This window comes from Balaenoptera borealis, assembly GCF_965194805.1.
Source record: "Balaenoptera borealis genome assembly, chromosome: 16".
In the NCBI taxonomy this organism is placed as follows: Eukaryota; Metazoa; Chordata; class Mammalia; order Artiodactyla; family Balaenopteridae; genus Balaenoptera; species Balaenoptera borealis.
This window is the reverse complement of record NC_138872.1, coordinates 23959038-23978793: the sequence shown is the minus strand read 5'-3', so window position 1 is coordinate 23978793 and position 19756 is coordinate 23959038. Positions and strand designations below refer to the sequence as shown.

Below are 19756 nucleotides of genomic sequence, written 5' to 3'. Positions count from 1 at the left end.
TATAGTAAATGGTCACAGGGTTTCCCATCCCGCTGTATTCTACAATGGTCAAAAAAGTTTGGAAGCCACTGATCCAACTCCAACATCCCAAAAAGACTTATCCAAAAATGGACAAATCCAACCTGTGTCCAACTCTCCAAAGGGAAACTAGCTTGAGGGGAGAATCAGATATGGGAAAGGAAGCAAACCAATAAGGAACACATGGCCTTCCACCAAGATAGAACTGTATCTGAGTGGACATTTTTCCCCTCATGACTTTGAATGTGCTTAAACAAAGCCACCTTCTTACTTCAAAATAAGCATTCGGAGCATCGGCACAAGGCTGGAGCCCCTTCCCCAGCCAGCTCGGGATCCATGACAGAAGAGTGCTGCCACTGGCCTCCCATATCTCCCCCCCAAAAGTCAGGGAGAGGAAGGAAACAACTGAGGAAAGGAGGGGCTCTGCTTCTGGAGTCATGCAGACAGATGATGACTGAATAATCTCTGTTCACCCCTTATCAATGAGACTTTGGGCAAGTTATTTTGCTTCTCTTTGCCTCGATTTCTCCATCTGTAAAGTGGGGATAATAATAATGCCAACTTTAGAGGGTTATTTTGAGAATTAAATGGGGCTAACCATGGAAAGTGCCCCCTGCCTGACCCAGTATAAGTGCCCTGCATGTGTTAGCTGCTCCTCTCTTCAGTGCTCATAAACGGATCCTTTTACTGTATGGTATCATCATCTACTTGTTGGCTGACAAGACACCCAGGAGGAATGCCTCGGTCTACCTGCTCCAGAGGACCTAAATGGCAGGAAAGGAACAGCCTCCCAAAAGGGAAATGAAGACCCTTCCCTCTTTTCTCTCCTAATGAAATTCTCAAGCTTAAGTGTGGAACTGCTATCACGAGCAGTAGCCAGACCAAAACTTTTAGTTCCATTGGCCTCTCTTTTAAGGTTCAAATTAACTACAGATTTCCAGAAAGAAATGAAATAGCTGGGTTCACAGAATCACAGAAATTTAAAACTGAATATAATGAGATTATCTAATTTAACCCCATTTTGTTAATTAATCCCATTATTACAACCGAAGACAGAGAAACGAAATAACTAGCCCTGAGACACACAGTAACTTGGATGAACCACAACTCACTTCCCTAAGGATGTGATTTCCATCCATTTTACCAACAGCTCACACCTTGTAATCCAGTTCAATCTGAAGTCCACTTGGCCACTAAAAGAGCAGTGAGGCTCATGTGGCCTCTTCCCATGATCTACACTAATCTTGCACACAGATCAAAAATAATTCTGCACCCACCACACATTCTCCCTACTCGTCTGCCAAGGCAAAGGAATCAAAGGAATAAACTTCAAATAACAAGCACAAATACAGCAAATAAAGTAGAAAATGTGACTATACCAAAATTTTCAAAGAACACCTACTGGGCAGCCACTTTTGCCCTCATCCTGCCCTGGTGGAATCTATATATTTAATCTATGTTCTTTAAATGAGACACCTGCCTCTCTATTGCCTGCAGAGTGTCTAAGACAACAGTACTGGACCACCTTCCTTACCATCTCCAGGGCAAGGGCATCAACAAGAACTTGAGCATCTCCAGTGTGCAGTGTGACCAATGGCACAAAAGGTGTTGAGTTAATGAACAAAAGCAGCAGACCAGAGCCCCTGGAAAAGAAACCAACCTACTGCTGATAATGCAAGCCCCCTCACTGGAATAAATTTACTTGGGATACATGGGAGATCTTAAGATGGGTTGATCTTCAGAATTCATTGTTAGGGAAGTTCAGAAATTAAAGACAGAGGATTTCAAAAATAAAGACACTACGTTACAGACACACAATGATTTGCCCACTTGCCACTGTGGATGGGGTACAGGGTGGAGGGGAGAGATTCTAGTTCTGTGGCTGCTTCTAGTGCAGGATTAGTAATTTTACAATATAAAACTGTCACCTAGTTAACCTCCAGTGTTGCCCGTAAGAAAGGTAACTGAGGCAAGCTCTCAAAAACAAAACAAAACTAACCTGCAAACACAACAGGAGGGGTAAAGGTTAGGAGGAATGCAACAAAATTTGAATACCCAAAAGTGAAGAAAGAGCTGAAAGAGGCAGCAGAACTAGGAGAGAAATGGCAGGGAATAACTTTTCTAATATTCTAAATCTGTGCTGTCCTAAAGGGTAGCCCCTAACCACATGCAGCTACTGAGCACTTGAAATAACGCTTAGTTCGAATCACAATGTGCTGTAAAATATACACTGAATTTTGAAAACTTAGTACAAAAAAAAATGTAAAATAGCTCAATAATCTTATATTGAGTATAAGCTGAAACTGTAACATTTAAGATCTAGTGGGTTAAATAAAATATATATATTTTTTAATTTTTATTGGAGTGTAGTTGCTTTACAATGTTGTATTAAGTGTATTCTTAAATTTCATTTGTTCCTTTTAACCTTTTATAAATGTGGCTACTAGAAAATTTTAAATGATGTCAAGTGATTCTTATTTCTATTGGATAGTGCTGCCTAACAAGATCTCCAAAGATCAGACCTGGGAGAGGAAATCTGCTGCTGCATTGTGAATCTACAGTTGTGCTGTTCAATACAGTAGCCACTAGCCACACACAGCTATTCAAATTTAATTACCATATTAGTGCACATGAGAACATTTCCATTGGAGAAAATTCTATTGGACAGTGTTGGCCTAGAAGAACAAGAACCAAAAGGTGGACATTTCATACAGAAAAGCTAAAACTCTGTATCAAATTGATCTAAAACCACAAAGGAATGAATTTCAGGTAGACAACTATGCATATACGTGGTTAAACTGATGGGGAAATTCACTTAATTCTAAGTTGTTTATGAACGTATTAGAGCATTTGTTATCTGGCAGCTAGTCAAAAGATTATTAAAAAGATAAGAGGTTCTATCCCTCTGCTAGGCCAGGACATCCCTAGAACCAACCTTTGCCTTGCCTGCCTACCTGCTCTGTAGACCATTCAGCTCAGTCATACCAGTTAGGCTGCCAGAACCTCAAGCTATGCTGTTATGGGACAACTTTAAGAGCTTTCAGGACAGGCACAACTTTAGATACTGCTACTGTGCTCCCTCACACAATCATTTCATTTTACTAAACTAACAGTATTGTGTCCCCAAGAACCCTGGTTAGAGATCGCACCTTCCCTCAGCTTACACCTAAGGATTCCATTACACTTATTTCTGTCTGACCATTCATCAGCTGGCCAGGAAACCCTTTATCTGGTTCCTGTGGGTCATAAGTATACCCTGAACATGTATAAGTACAACTGAGCACTTACTTGTATCATTTAGGACTTTAAAGTCTTGAAGAACAGGCTTTTTTTTTTTTTTACTTCCTTTTCCAACACAATGTGTTAAGTGCTAGGTGCACAACACCGCTCAAAACATTTAATTAGCATGGGTTACAGCTATCGCTAAGCTGTATAACCATGTGAAATTCTCTTAAAAGTTTGGAGGCAACAGATGTTTCCAATTCCAACCTGTCAATTCAGTGGTCACAGAAGCAAAGGTAATTAGCATCATCTACTTCAGTAAGAGGTGCATTTGTCTTTCCACCACTTAAGCCAGATTTATAGCCAAGGGATCCTGCTGGGCCCACACCACAGAAAGCAATTATGTATAAAGGACATGACGCTTTCTGTACTGCAACCCAACATGTGGGGAAGTGTGGAACAAAAGAAAAATGAGGAAATTGGCAACAGCACCTGTTAGTACAATTTAAGAGCCCTTAAGTAGCTGTACTTCTTTACCCTTAAGACCTTCCCACTCTTTGAGGACTAACAAGTGATTTGCAGTACAATGTGGTTGTTAAATTTGATGTGTAGCACAAATGCGTAAGTGACGAATCTTATTTCACTAATCAAGAGCTGTGAGTGAACTCACACCCACCCCCCAACCCCAGTTAGGAGGTTAGGGCTACAGAGACAGCAGTGAGGGGGCTTCAGTCTAAGTAAAACTCATAGTGCTGGTTACCAGCAGGCTTACTATACAAGCAGGTAAAAGGGGAAAACTGAGAGCATCAAAATAGAGAGGGAATCAAACACCAAGGAGCAGTCTGTTTGAACATAGCATAGCTTGCTATTTTGTAATATTGGGATGTGTTATGCTTATTCAACATCTTTAACTCTGTCCATATTTAATTATGTTCTCTTGCCGGTCATAGCTCTATTTTCCCCAAATAGTCACCTCCTCCTTCTCTCAACATGAAATGGCAGGCCATCAGTTGACTAGGAAAAATGACATGAAACTATTAAGTCACTGAAATCAGAGTCCAGATGTCTGGAACAGCTAGGGTGCCAAATCCAATGCTCTGCTGTGCTATTTAACCACTTCTCTACAGCTGGTGTTTGCTTAGTCTCTGTGACCTAATGGTCAACATTTTTGCTGGGGAGAGGTTCCTGGGACTCTTGACAGAATTCAAGGAATATGGTTAATGAGCACTACTTCCCTGTCCTCAGAGTTTTAGAGTGCTGCCCTCTGTCCCTGGGGCTGGAATGTTTGCATCAGGTGGCTTTTTGCCCCTTCAGTAGTAGAGCAATATGTAGAAAAGCAGTTGCCACCTTAGTTGCTTGTTGCTAGTTATGTTGATCCAGAAAAGGAGCCATACTCTAGGATGCTTGTGAGATCCTCTGGCACAAAATAGCTCAAGGCACCAAGGAATAGCACAGTAAAGAATTAAGATTTACATGAGCAGGCACCAATAAGAGATGAGCTTGCTTATTTGTTGAACAGAAGAGTTTTCCCAGAAAAGTCACTACAGCATCAGAGAACTGTGCCACCACGAGAGTACACTCTTTCCAGAACATTTTACAGTAAGTCAGTGTGATCTAAAGATTTTATGCTAAAAAGACAATACTGATATCAAGCAATTTTTTTAATTAAAAAGGATAGCCATAAGTTTGGATTCTACCATATCCCGTAAAAGCTCTACTTTTGGGGGGTAAGGAGAACGGTGGCGATGCACAAAATTGATAGACTATTACTTGCTGTAAAACAATGGAAAGCAGACAACAATGAATTACAGAAGTTGAGTGATCGCTCCTGAGCAAGAAACGGAGACATATTAGCACACAGTCCACCCCTTTAAGATGGTAAACGCCATTCTGGATATCCTTAGGCAGCCGATTTCACTCTGCGATTTTTCAAATGCTTAGTCAAACTGTCGTAATTTTAAAAACAGATCAGCAACTACCTGGAATTAATTATGTCTAGTCTAAACCTCTCTAAAACAAGTTGGGTATTCAAACTCAAATACAGGCTAAAACTTTCATGATAAAGATAAAAGTTACAAACATTTTTCAAGAGTTTTGGTTAAAAGGAACAGCGCACTAATTTCTCTGCAAGTCCAATCCAGATTTTTTTTTTTTTTTTAAAGAGACTCTGCGGAGTTTACGGAAACTTTTTATTTGCTAATTTTTTCAGTAGAAGTTGAACCAATGTGGAAGGGACAAAACCAGAGCATCAACGTCGGAAAGCAGCAATATTTTTGATTCCTCTCCCCTCTTCCCCACCTCAAATACCTCACATACTAATGCAAAAACAAATAACAAAAAAGAAAAAGAAAGCTTTAGAGGTATGTGCAACTGACAATGTATTCTGAAAATCTGTTTTCCCATTTCCTAATCAGTTTTTAAAAAACAATTCACAGCCCCCTTTAAAACTCCTTTTGTGAAAAGGAGCATCTGGTTTCCAGTTCTTTCTGAGTCCACATAACAAAGTGACTTGCTAGCAAAACTCACGTAAGTCTGAAAAGGTGGATACCACAGATCTGACCTAGAGTCAAGATTCCTCCCTGCAGTTCCAGGTATCCTCTTCTTTCCACACTTCAGCATTAGCAGACAAGGATAAGCAACAATTGTTACCTCCAAGATCACCAAAGCCACCTTTCCAAAGGCACAAAATATTTTCAGGAGTTTTTAAAAAACCCCAAAATACCTGATGGTATAGCTCAGTAGAGTACTCGTGTACAGTTAAAGCATTAAAAGCATCAGCCTGTTTTATTTCGTGACAAGTTTATTGAACAGTATTCAAGACTTCATCTATATAAACAAAAATCTCTGCTGAATGAAGCCAAGGCAGTATTTGCTGGCACTGTTGTGGCCATATTGGCAATGAGTTATTTTATTGTGTTTGGTTTCTAAAGTTTGGACTACTACAGAACTGCCAGTAAAACAATTTAAATGTTTGCAAGAGTGGGAAATAATTTTTAAAAGTGACCACTGCCAGAAATTCTTTCCAGAAGATTTGACTAGCAGCAATTTTACATTTTCTTTACTCATTTTTAAAGTGTTCTTCAACTGATGAGTGGATTTATTTTTAAACACTTGACCCACACCTGTACACAGTGACGGAATCCAATAAAAGGGACTTTGAGTTTGATTAAGGCTTTCGTGCATCCTTATTTTTATCTAAGGTATTTCCACCCAAAATGTATGTTTGCTTACTTCCATACACAGCCCTAGATTTTCATCCAGTGGGTTAAGACTGACCTAATTACACTGTTACCTCTCTGAAATTCTGAATAAAGTTTCCTAATGGAATTTCCACTATCAATGCTTTGACAACTTGGAGCACAAAGCTAGAAACTACATTTCACTTAACAGTGTTGCATTAAAAAAAAAGCCACTAATAATTATACATCCAAACTACAGTGGAAACACAGAACACACCTCCAAATTTTGCTTACGAACTGTTTCACTAAAGTTCAGGAAAAGTTTACAAGTTTGCTTATTTATAAAATACATTTTGTAGATTTCTCTAACCCTTTAAGCTAAAAAAAAAAACCAAGCAAACAAAAAAATGGGGGGGGGAAGGTTTAAACCTAATGGAAAAGTTTCTCTTCTATTAATGTCAGAGTCACCAAAAACAGGCAATAAAATTTACACATAAGATTGAAAATATCATGATAGTGTTTACAAATACACACCACTTTGAGCGAAGCTTTACAAATCCTTCATACCATACAAAGCAAATGAGAAAATAATGTAAATTTTCACCCCAAACCTAGTTCTTACGAGAAAATTTGCAGGTAAGAGAGGTATGAATAGTTGCACAGAACATATTTTCAAGAATTTTTTAAAAAGTCAAACTCCAGTGCCCAGAACAAGATGAACAGTATGCTTAGCAGTTAGCACTATGTTAATAAGTCTCAGATACACAAAAATCAAGTACCAGAGGGCAAAGCATTTAATTACATTTCACAACAAGAGAAGCACTGTTGTGATTCAACCAAATATGAAACACAATTCTCTCCAATTTCTACACAAACCACTATTTTCTTAATTTATTTAATTTGATGAACAATGAAATCAAGTTTTCCTTTTCAGCATTAACCTAAAACGTAGAAATAACAAAGTAGTTGCAATAAAGTATATGAAATATTTAATAAGAACGTACGAACACATAACCAAAATAAACTGTGAAAAAAGATAAAAAGACTTTCATCTTCAAACAACCCATTTTTCTAAAATAAAAATAGTCAGCTTTCCAATGGGGAAAATAATCTGCAGTTGAAATAAGACTCCCAAGCAGCGCTGAAGTTTTTTGCACTCTGTCTTTGGAATGAGAAATGATTACTTAACAGAAAACTTAAATTGAACAGCATATACAAACATCATATTGCTTTTTTAGTTGAGGAGGCAATATCTACTGATCTGTCAAAGCAAATTTGTATTCGCGAATTAGCAAAAGACCCACAACACAGCCATTTCTTCTTTGAAAGTCTAAATAATCCTTTCCCTAAACAAAATATCCTGTACTGTCAATCCTCTAAGATTGTAGTGATGAAAAAGCTTTCCAAATCTGAGCACACAAATGAAACTGTTGCCACTCTTAACTCTAAATTACACGACGCTGTATTTCAGTGTTCCACTGAATTGCAACACCCAAAAGGCACTATTTTTCTTAAATAGAAAATATTTCTTTTAAAAGGCTGACCCCTTTGTAAGTAAATTGATTTGTAGGAAATGTTGGGGATGTTTCAAACCAAGACAGAGGCCCATGTAAAAGACAAAATTTGTTTTTCATGATTATCTCACCAACCTCCCATTCCATGTTTATAATATAATGTGACACGTCTTTAGAGCATTTTAACTAAGAAGAAAAGTAACCATAAGTAGAGCCTTTTGTGGCGGTGAGCAGGACGTTGTAAGGCAAATGTTTTCGTGACAAGGACACTCACCAACCAGAACCCACGTGGTCCTCCTGCCTTAGTCCTGAATGCCAGAGTATGAAAGGGCAAGGAGCCTCAATTCTCTCCCCTCTGGCAGCTGCACTTGTACTCTGTATAAGGAATTTTTGTAACCAGGCTCCTGATCAAACAACTAGACCAAAAAGCCTCCAATTAACAGGATTAAATATATATCGACCTATGGACCAGCTTATGGATCTTTTATTCTGTTAACACTACTGCTAACAAAGCTAACAATTTCAACTACAATTTTAAAGACCTGTATATAATAATGCTTTCTTATGAATGGACCCTTTTTGTTTAGTTACAGGTCAAAATTTCACATAAATTTGGGACAGAAGGAAATTGCCAGAACATTAGTACATCTTGGGCAAGACTTCAAATCAGGCATCTTAAACAATGACCATTAAAAGTGGTTTCTGGTTTTCGATGCCATCCAAACAACATGAACAATTTTTAAACTGACTAAACTAAAACTTGGCGGTCAAACCAAAAAGGCTCTGGTAGGTAGAGGACTCCATATTTTATTTTTGTGGCAAACGTCTTATTCCACACAGTTTTAAGTGTGACTGACATCAGAAATCAAAGTTCAAGGTTATAGCACAAACCAAGTGTGGAGTTTTATATTAGAAAAACATCAACAAAACAATTCTGCTCATTTACAAATGAGTCAATTAGGCAAATAAAGCAGCAACTTCAGAAGGACTGTCTATACAGCAAGAACCCTCAAGAAGCAATAAAGGTACATACAGTGAATCTGTATACAGAGATTTTATTCAATTTTAAAAGAAAATGAGGACTTTAGACAAAGCTTTGACCCTATAACAAAGCAAATCTGTCCAGCTTTAAACCAAATTCCAAGAGTAGCCAGCTTCTATTTTTCAGCAGCTGGCAAGAGCACCCTCAATGAGCTCTATTGACATTTCTATTTTCTTCATTCCATATGGTATAAAACAAAACCAATCTAGACTCCTGGATAAGCTTTATGTGGTCATTTGAGTTTTACAAATGGTTTCTCTAATAGTATGCCAAAATCATTTTTGTGTTCTCTCCGGACAGCTTTACTGTAACATACAGCAATGTTTATCCTGGTAGTGAGTCTTCTGTAAACAGTCAACCAATGCTCTATGTTATGGAAACCAATCTATATGCAATTGAAACAATCCACAGGCTCTAACCTGGAAACACTAGGAAAACAATCTGAATGCATTAATCACAGCACTATGAAGACTATATCTACCCTATGAAGAATTGATGTGAACAGCTACCCTAATACGAGTTTTACTTTCCTAGAGCCAATAGGTCTGTCATTTAAGTCAATGACAGCAGCTGTGGCTTCATCCCGAGATTCGAAAGCCACCATAGCTTCACCTGTGGGCATACCTTTTTCATTGTATTTTAAACACACTGAGCCTGGGATCACTTGATAGCCATAAAAGAAATCTAAAATCTCATCAATAGACACAGTGAAGGGCATGTTCTGTACTTTAATTACTGTTGGTCCTGGTTTTCCAGAACTAGATCCAAAGCCAGGAGGACCACCAACATGGACTGGGCCTGGGCCAGGGCCTGGGCCAGGGCCAGGGCCAAAGGCTGGAGGGCCACTCAAATGCCCAGGGGCACTTCCAAGGCCAGGAGGGCCGCTTCCAAAGCCAGGGGGGCCACCTAAGCTACCAGGGCCATTTCCAAAATTCTGAGGGCCCCCTCCAAATCCTGGTCCACTTAAATTATTTGGTCCACCTCCAAAACCTGGAACATCCAGTCCTAGACCAGGCAAACCACTATTTCCAACTGAAGGCATTCCAGGCCTAGCATCACCAAAGGCCCCTCCTAATCCTGGAGGAGGGAGTGGTGGTCCAAAGGCATTTGACCCACCAAAATTACCAGGAAAGTTAAATGGAGGCCCATTGTTGGCCTCCTTAGATCCTACAGTCAAGAAGGCATGCTCTTCACCTCCTGCACTAGGCATTCCTGCACTGGGTATTCCCACACCGGGCATTCCGGCACCGGGCATTCCTGCATTGGGCATTCCTGCATTGTGCATTCCTGCATTGTGCATTCCTGCATTGTGCATTCCCGCATTGGGCAGTCCCGCACTGGGCATTCCCACACTGGGAATTCCTGGAACTGCAGGATTACCTGGCACAGGCATCTTTAACCCCTTTTTTCCTTGGGCAGGAGGATTTTTCTCAATCTCTCTCATATCTTCTAGAGTAACTACATGAACAAAAGCTTCTCTCCCATTAAGTTTTTTACGGTGTAAGCGTTCAGACTTACGTGCATCATCTTCATTTTTAAACTGAACCAATGCCTGTCCTAGACCTTGCCCATTGTTATCAACAAGAACATGTACAGCATTTTCATCCACTGGGATTCCTTCTAGGAACTGGAGAACATCCATCTTGGTAATGCTGAAGGGAATATTTGTTATATGCGCACAGACTTTGGCAGAGGTGACATCCCCCTCCGGATTTAACATCATTTCCCTCTGGTCATAGCTGAAGTTCTGCAATCTTTTTCGAATCATATCTATCTTTTCTAGCATACCTTTCTTGGTAATTGGATGAACTTGAATAAAGCGATTGCCCATGTATTGTTTATGACGACACAGAGCAGCCTTATAGTCAGCCTCATTCCTGAACTCTACGAAGCCTTCACCCGTTGCTTTCCCATTGGGTCCATAAGCAATATAAATACTATCTTCCACAATATCCAACTTTTTAAAAAAATCAATGACATGTTTGTTTTCTGCTTCAAAGGGTAGCCCTTTCAAGTAAACACAAAAACCAGCCTCGTGTGGTGATCTTGACCTTGACCTTTTCTGCCCACTGGGCGATTTTGACCTGGGAAGTGCCTGAGGAGGGGGATGGGTTTGTCCAGAAGGTCCTATACTTTGCTTAAAAGTGATATGGCCTCCAGCAGCTACCCACTGTCTCTCTGTGGCAGGACTAACTTCCACATAGCGTTGAATCATCAGCATTCTGTTTCGCTTCAAAGCTTCAAATGTATCTTGAGGGGAGAGAAACTTAACCAATCCATTCCCATTATTTCGACCTACATGATCTTTCAACAAATGCACTGCATCAACACGGAGCCCATGGAAAAAATCTCTGACATCATTTTCCATTGCAGAAAAGGGCATTCCATGCACACTGACATACAGATCATCAGGGTTGATGGGAAGTGGTTTCACACTGCTTTGAGAGTTCATCTGGATAGGGTTAACAGGATTCAATGGACCCAGAAACACAGGGTTCAGGTTATTGTTCAGATTCATAGGTGCTCCAGAGCCATTCATTCCAGCAGGTAGAGGTGCCACAGGAGGCGGGTTCAAGGGTGGCATGCCTGACATGGGTGGCAGTGGGGTCATGGGTGGCACAGAAGGGACTGGGGGTATTGGGGGCACAGGAGGCACAGGAGGCAATGTAGGTACCGGGGGAGGAACTGGTATTGGAGGAATGGACGGCATTGGTGGCAAAGATGGCATCGCTGGGATAGGAGGAATTGGCGGAGGTGGGACTGTGTTCATTGGAGAGGCTGTGCTCGGAATGGTTGAGCTAAACGTTGGGCTCCCAAAGGAGGCCCCCATATTCGGAGGAGCCGTTCCTATGCTGGCTGTGGAAAATGTCTGTACGTTTTTGTTGCTTTCATGAACAGAAGTGGCGGCAGTAACTACACTGGGTGAGGGATTATTAAAGTTGGGTACTGTCGTAGGCAAGTTTACCCTGCCACTCATTCCTGAACTAGGTGGAGGTCCTGATCTACTAGCATTTGCTGGTGGTATATCTAAGTTGGCAGTTTCAAAACGCCTACGACTCAGTTCAATCATATTCTGCATTTCCGTTTTACTACTCAACAATAGTGTTACTTTTGACCCTTTAATTGTACCACCAGTGCGCATCATACCAAGCCTTGCATCTTCATCAGTGGCAAAAACGATGAAAGCCTCACCCAGTTCACCCCCTACAATATGCACGCCCCCATCAGGGATGGTCAATCCAGAGAAGAAGTGGCGAATGTCCATGGTCCCCGCCACAATTGGGAGACCTTGCAAACGGATGACCACAGCCATGCTGCGCTGAAACCACACACACCTGCAGATGAGAAAAGGCAACGGCCAGGTCAGACTCCTGTTTATCACACCAAGTTTTCAGCTACAAGAATGACCATCTACCGTATTAGGCCCTCAAGTATTCTCTCAAACTATCACAAGCAATGTCATTTTTTAAATTTGGATATTCTAAAAACTGAATGTTATATGCCATTTACAATGTAAAACCCAATTTCAACATCCAAAAGGCATTAATTCTGAAAACACTTAGAAGTTCAGCCCCAAGACTCAAAAATTTCAGGAAAAAAACAACCATAGGACAAGAAAATCACCAATTGTATCATCATTCAGACCACTAATTATTCAATAAGATTTAAAAGAAATGTTTAAGTCAAATCAGGAAACAAAGTTTAACAATCTACAGGGGAAAAGATACAAAGGATGAATCAAAGTTAATATTTAAAACTGGCTCAGCATCTTCCTTATAAACTTTTGACAACTGTAGAATTACTGGTATCATTTTATATGGCTTAATCTCAAAACAACAGAAACAAAGCGGGAATAATAATGAATTTCAAATAATACTTAACACTAAAGCAGATTCAAGTCTCAAATGAGAACTGATTTCATATTTCATCCTAGGATGAAACCACTTTATTTATTAAAGAAATAGCTTTATTTATTAAAGAAAATGACATATGGAATTACGTATTACATATAAGGTTAATACGTACTAAGTATCCAGAAGAAATACTGAGTAAGACAGCCAAAATATTAGTTACCTGTAGCATCACTCCAAAAAGTAGAACCTGGTTACAGTGCCATTCACCATGGCTATTTTAATTAAAACCCAGGTCCAAGGACTCATTCTCAAGCCCTCCATTTAATAAAAAGTCTTGTTTATCCCACAGGGGAGGGCTGATAATGAAAAAGAGGGATTTTTTATTTTTGAACTAGTGTACGAACTTTATTCAGTGGTTGTGACTCAACATAACTCCTGTGGAATTTCTGGGTACTCACTAATCTCTGTAGATAATGTCCATTTTGATATAATCAAAAAAGAAAAGTTTCTCCCAGACTTAAATAAAATTTCAGTATTTCAATTCATATGGTTTCTAAGAGTAAATGGAAGGGCAGCCATGTATAAAGTAATCCAAAACAAACTCTTGTGACTGAAAAAAATATTAATTTGAAATTTATATGGTCAACAACAAAGGGTGTTTTCCAAGCCATTTTTAAAATCAACTTTTAAATATAAACCTATATTAAACTGGCTCTGTGATCTTAGGAAAATTATAAATTATTTGAGCTTTGGTTTCATCACTTTTCAAATGAGAACACTAGAAGAGCAAAGTTTCCTGCTCCAAGCGCTAAGAATTCTATAACTCCATGAAAGCAGTTTTTCAATGTCAAATATTACATGAATACTAATTTAAGGCAACAAAATCTGCAATTATATCTCAATATTACAATTGCTGCACACAAAAGAGAAATATACTGTTTGGCTTTTACACTTTTCTCACACACACATACACAAAAACAAAAGCCACCTTCAAACTTAATCCAGAAAGATGGACTGGCAAACAGAAAACGAGACCATATAAAACATTAGAAATTTGGGAAAGGGCAGGGGGAAGCTTTTCATTTTCGGTCTGCAAGCGTCAACAAGAAAAATTAATACTAAAAACGTCACACCAACAGACTCTTTTGCCCTTATTTACTATTTAGCAGTCTTTAAGAAGTTCATCAAGAAGGTTCCAATTCATTAAATCAAATTCTCACTCCTTACTAACTCTAGAATATTGGCTGTACGCAAAGATGAGATAGCATTCCGTTCAACTTCAAAAATCACTTAATCGCTAATTGGGGGAAACATCATGGGTAATCTAGATCCCCAAAACTTGAGAAAGAGAGAGAGAGAGATGTTAGTTTGCATTAGGACAATAAAATGGAAATTTGATATGGTCCCAAGAATTAAGCACAGGGCTAAAGTGACATACACAATTAAGTCTTCAAACCATCTGCAGCTGAGGGAAGGGATTTAGTGAAAGTCTGTACAAGGTACATGTGAAAACATGATATTGAAAGTCTGCCCAGATTACCATCTAGAAAAGGGCTGAGTAAACCAAAGCAGTGCACAAGATTTATTCATAAAGTCATCTAAACAGGAAAAGTTTTTAGGTTCTCAAAAACCTGAAGTAAGATCTGCTATTCTGCTACAAAGTACCTGTTTGACAGATGAGTCATTTCAACCTATCTTGCTTGAGCCTATCTTAGTTATTTAACAAGAAGTTAGATTCCAATCACTAAGGTTCCACCTAAAGTCAATTTGTACTCTAAAACATGACCCATTTTCTATACCTATTCCACAAAGGAATATTAAAAAACCGTACCAATAACAAGCACCCATATTTGTAGTTAGTCTAGAATGCTACTGAGGAAAAAAAACAGCTACTTACTGCCTAATAATCAGGAACTCAGCAGGAGAAATGCATCCATAGAAAACTGACTCCCAAAGGAAGCAACAACTGTTCAAGACACCCAGTCCACCCCTCTCCCATCCCTCAAATAAGCTTATTACAAACAAAAAACCACAATTTAGTTATTACACATATTTTCATGTTATTTAATAAGCTATCTCAATTTATTTTGTATAAAAATAAACCCTCTATTCAAAATCTCTTACCTGATAAAACAAGAGATGTATTTTCTTAACAAGAAGTAGAGGCCAAGTCAATCCTGTGGGCAACCAATTAAAACCAACTTTTAGACTGCAATAGAGAATAAATGGAGGCAAAAATCAATGCAGGAAACACAAAACACGCACAGGCCACACTGAACTGTATATTAAAGGGCGAGTCTGAAACCACCGGAGTACATCATTACAATGTATTAGGAAAAAAAAAAAAAAAAGACAGGTACCAAAATCCCACACGTTTATTATTTGGTATTGCTTTCAAATTGCTTTCTCTCAAAGCATTATATATTTACATACATCAAGAATGTGTCACAAATTAGCCCAAGAAAGAATCAATCGAAAACTAAAACAGTCATAAAGATCAGCTTCACAGCTGGTAATTGCTTTCATCACTTGATGATTAAACCAGTCCAGAAAATTCCATAACACAAGTCCAACGGCGACCTATTTCCTCAGGTTCCCACCAAATTTTTGATGAAAAAGCACAAGTTCAATAGCAACAGTTCCTGGACAAATTAAGTCATCAATCAAGGATATTCATGGAAATTACTGCAATTACTCTTTCAACATATTTTCCTTTGCACCAAAATAGCAATCGAACAACAAAAAAAACATAAGTGAAGTGAAACGTCTGGCCTATAAGGACTAATTCCTGGTTAAAACCACAAGAGTTCAATATATTAAGGAAGAGTGCTTTTTCTTCTAACACCAAAATGGTTCCAAGAAACTTGTTAAAAAAAAAAAAAAAAGTCCGGCATATTAAGAGTCCTTCCAAAGTAAAAACAGGTCACTCATCTCTCACTGGAATTTCTCCCAAACTAGTGAAGTTATGAACAATTCACAAGCAATTTATATGACCAAATGATTAGACAACTATATTCAAAAGAGTAGAAGAAAACTGTCACTGTTAGGTACAAGATTACCCATAGACGCCTACTTCGAATGATGATGCTTATTTTTAACTATCTTTCAAGATCAAGATACCACCATTGAGCTTAATATTCATCACCAGAAAGACATATTCAAACGTTTTACCATTACTCCAAACTTTTTCTGAAGAACAAGCTAAACATCACCTAGACAACCACTCAAATTACTAAAGAACAGGGAGATTGTTCTGCCACAAAAAGCTATGCTGTATGTCATAAGCAACACCTTCAGAAGCCCAGAGCATTGTGTTAATCTTTTAAATGTTGTACAATCGATCCTAATTAAATCTAGAATTTTAAGTCTTCATTTAAAAACAAGCCACATCTAGTAGTTTTATCTAACGGGTCACAAAGGGAAACGTAAAACAGAAAAAAGCTTGCTTTACATAAAGTTTACACTCAACAAGGAAGAGCACGAATTATTGCAATATTTTTTTTTCTAAATGTACAAGTTTGACTCTATGAGCCTCAGAATCAGGGTAATTTTTTAGTTAAGCACTTGTGATGACTCCTACTGAAGATTCCAATTCAAAAGGTCTGGTGTGGGGCCAGGACACATGGCCTGAAGGTAAGGGAAACAGGTTCCTCAGTCCCTTTCCTTCCAGATCCAAGAAGGTACCATATGTCCACTGGAGAGGAACAAGTTCGGGGTCAGCCAGTTAAGCCCAAAGAGAACATTCTAGGTCTACTCCCAAAAATGTTTACAGGGTTGCCAGAAATTACTAAACAAGGAGAAAAGCTGAAAGGCCCAGCTGAATTCAGCAAATCCCTAGTTCAACTCATTCAATTTAAAGTACAAAATCAATCTAGTCATAAATTTGTTAATCTTTTCTATTTCAGCACAAGGGAAGCTACATCTCACCCCATGCCAAAGGAAAGTACACAGAAAGCTCAGGCTAGCAGCCAGAACTTCACAACTCTTGGTGTTATAGCTCTTCCTTCCAACAGAAATTGAGAACTCAAATACTTTTGTTTTCAACACCTCACTTTGAAAGGGGCACAATAATTAAAATAGAAGTATCACTATTTTCCAGGAACCTACTTATTCCTGCGTTCTAAATGTCAGCCAGCAACTGAATGTAGGATACCAGTCACTCCAGTCACCTTTAAAAATTCACTCCAGTCACCTTTAAACTTTGGTGAATTTTAGAAAGATAAGACTGAAACAATTCTAAGCAACAAAACACCTAAAATACATGTTTTACCTATTCAGAGAGCATAATGGAAAGGGAAAATGGGCTTGATTTGCCATTAAATCCATTGATGTATTTCAGAAGATCTAAGGCAAGAAGCTTTAGTATACTTTTGCACTTTATCTTGAGAATTAGGCCACAGTGGCTTTCTTACAAATTCCAGATATATGCACAATTACAAATATCTACTACAAAAGTTTAGCATATTATTATGACAAGACAGATTTTCTTAAATACTAGCCATTCCAAAAACTTGGAATTTCAGGATAAAATGTCTGACAACAATCCTCTTTACCAGGAAGCCAAGGCAAAAATCAGAACTTGACCATTTCCACTCTTCATTTGGTAATAAACATCCAAAAGTGAATTTTAACTTTGTTCAATAGTAAGTCTTTGATCAACAAGAACCAGGGTACAGCAGACCTAAGTTCTTCAGATTCAAAAGAAACAAAAATCACCCTTCAAATGTTCACCACAGAGATGAGCAACAGAGAACCAATCATAATGGGCACAATGCTACAAGCAGCATAATCACATTACGGTATGCATTATGGAAAAAAACACAGCTTCATCAACTTGATTTTGTCCCCATCCCCAAATGGATCACATTTCAGGTTCTGGGACCATTCTTAATAAAACAATTCTTCTGACACTGAGGGAGATATAAACCTTTGATAGCATGTTACTCAACTTTCCCATTAACCTCCAGTCAGTACTCAAAGGCAGCAGATCAAAAGACACTTCTAAATAAGATATTTATTCTCTTGCCAAAAACACTACAATATTAAGTTATTTTTCAATCCCCCCAAATGCCAACAAAAATGTTCATTATCTTACTTGCTTTAAACTTCAAAGAAACAATATTTCTTCTAACCTAGCCAACCACATTCACCCTCACTACTGGTTTTAAGGCTTTAAACTTAATGAACTAAACTCTATGCAAACCAAAATGTGTATGTGTGGTGGTAGTAAAATCTGATAAAACTAAAGATTGAGTGATTTTTCTTAGTTGACCTAAAACACTTAACAATATTCACTTATTCACAAATATTTATCAAGCACTTATGGGCCAGGCAGAAGATTACAGAAATGGATGACAGTCCCTGCATTTTAGGGAGGGATATCTAAAAACATCTTTTGTGCAACGCTTACTGACAGAAGTTCTTCCTACCTCATCTACAGAAGAAAATATTCAACTGAAATGATGGAGTGACTATCTACAAAATGGAATAAAAACAGTATGAACGTTGTCAGTGGATTTCAGCACCTGGAACACACTGGCCCACAAAATCAAGTTTCACATCTACAAATTGTACCAACAACCCCCAAACGCATGCAAAAATCAAGTCATTTGGTATGTCAAAGAAAGTGAAAGAAGCCTGAAGTTTTCTGGTATTAGCACATAACAGTATGTTCCAAGTAACTACCACGATGGTTTCTAAAGCTTCACATTTTTCACCTAACAGATATGAACATAAGAAAAATTGAAATTATGCATCACAATCCATAAAATAATCAATATATAATCAAGCATATAAATGATATAAAAATGCATTCCCTGCATCATTATTTTTCCAGTAATAATACTAAGCACATCCTCAACTTTTATATAAACACGCCAAACATTTTTCTTCAAATATTAATTACCATAAATTTTTTTAACCACCTGTAACAGTTCTTCCCAATTGTTTTAATATTCTTGGAAAATGCCTGAGCACAATTTCCTTCCACTAAATCCAGAATCCTCCACGCTACCAAAACTACCAAATTTCAAAAACAAATACAACCAGTCTTGTATTATATTTCTATAATTAAAAAACAAAATCCAACAGGAACGGCCTATACGTCCAGACTTCTAGGATTTTTTTTTTCAACTGCAAAGGCTCTGAAACGCATTAACAATGTAAACTAGATAACAAACTCCAAGGCAATTCATGTTGCTAGTACTGCATTTTACAAAAATTATATCATTTACAACCATTCAAGCAAGAAGCTCTAAGAAATACTCGTCACAAGTCTCTCCTTCAACAAAACCTTCAGTTGCAATCATTTTTGTTAGTAGCTTATATTGACTGGCATCACCCTAGTCTTGAATAATATAAAATGGTTCCTGCCAACTATCCCAATTTACATTAGGTCATCTCTGGGAATCCGGAGTCAAGGAGGGTTTTAGGGTCCAGAAACCTCTCTTATGGAGCCTGCTATTTTCAGTATACAACTCTCGGCAGGTTCACGGCTGAATAACCTAGAGTAACCCTCACCGGAGCTCAAATTTTTCACTATAAAGCACACATTGGAAGCACACATACAGTCCATGCACTTACAATCTACCAGCTAAGCCTCCTGCACTAGTGACCATCCCCGTCATTAACCTGCAGATTCTCAAAGCCCCTCGCACCCACTTCACGTGGCCGCAAACTACCACTTCCAGCCTTCAAAAGAGAAACTCAGTTCACTCTCCATCAAAATCACCCAGCCTCCACGTCCCATTGGACCTCCTCCTTCTTCGATGCTGGAGGCTCTCTCCCAAGGGACGCGTAAAGGTCATGCTCTTAGCAGCCCCCTCCCTACTCGGGGACCAAGAGGCCCGGAGGCGGACTCACCCCACTCTACCGGGGCCGACTTCTCAAATTAACGACACCCCGGAGGGTAAGCCCCGCCCCAACGCT

General features: G+C 38.7%; 2 protein-coding genes across 9 annotated transcripts in view; both read right to left on the bottom strand.

Moving 5' to 3' along the window:
• Nucleotides 1-19756, bottom strand: part of CPNE1 (copine 1) — a 37768-nt gene that overhangs the window by 17223 nt on the left and 789 nt on the right. For 2 of the 8 annotated variants that reach the window (XM_082359380.1, XM_082359378.1), the window contains exon 2: nt 14954-15006. The exons of 3 other annotated variants lie outside the window; for them this stretch is intronic. The gene's annotated coding sequence lies outside the window, so the exon portion shown is untranslated. Of the gene's footprint in view, nt 1-12167; nt 12306-14953; nt 15039-19756 lie in introns of those variants that run through there. 3 more of the 8 variants (XM_082359376.1, XM_082359383.1, XM_082359379.1) reach the window with 2 other exon arrangements.
• RBM12 (RNA binding motif protein 12) lies at nt 8725-12288 on the bottom strand (the record flags this gene model as incomplete). Its single annotated transcript, XM_082359375.1, has 1 exon — nt 8725-12288. One exon carries the CDS (start codon nt 12286-12288, stop codon nt 9481-9483), a length of 2808 nt encoding a protein of 935 aa, XP_082215501.1. The 3' UTR covers nt 8725-9480.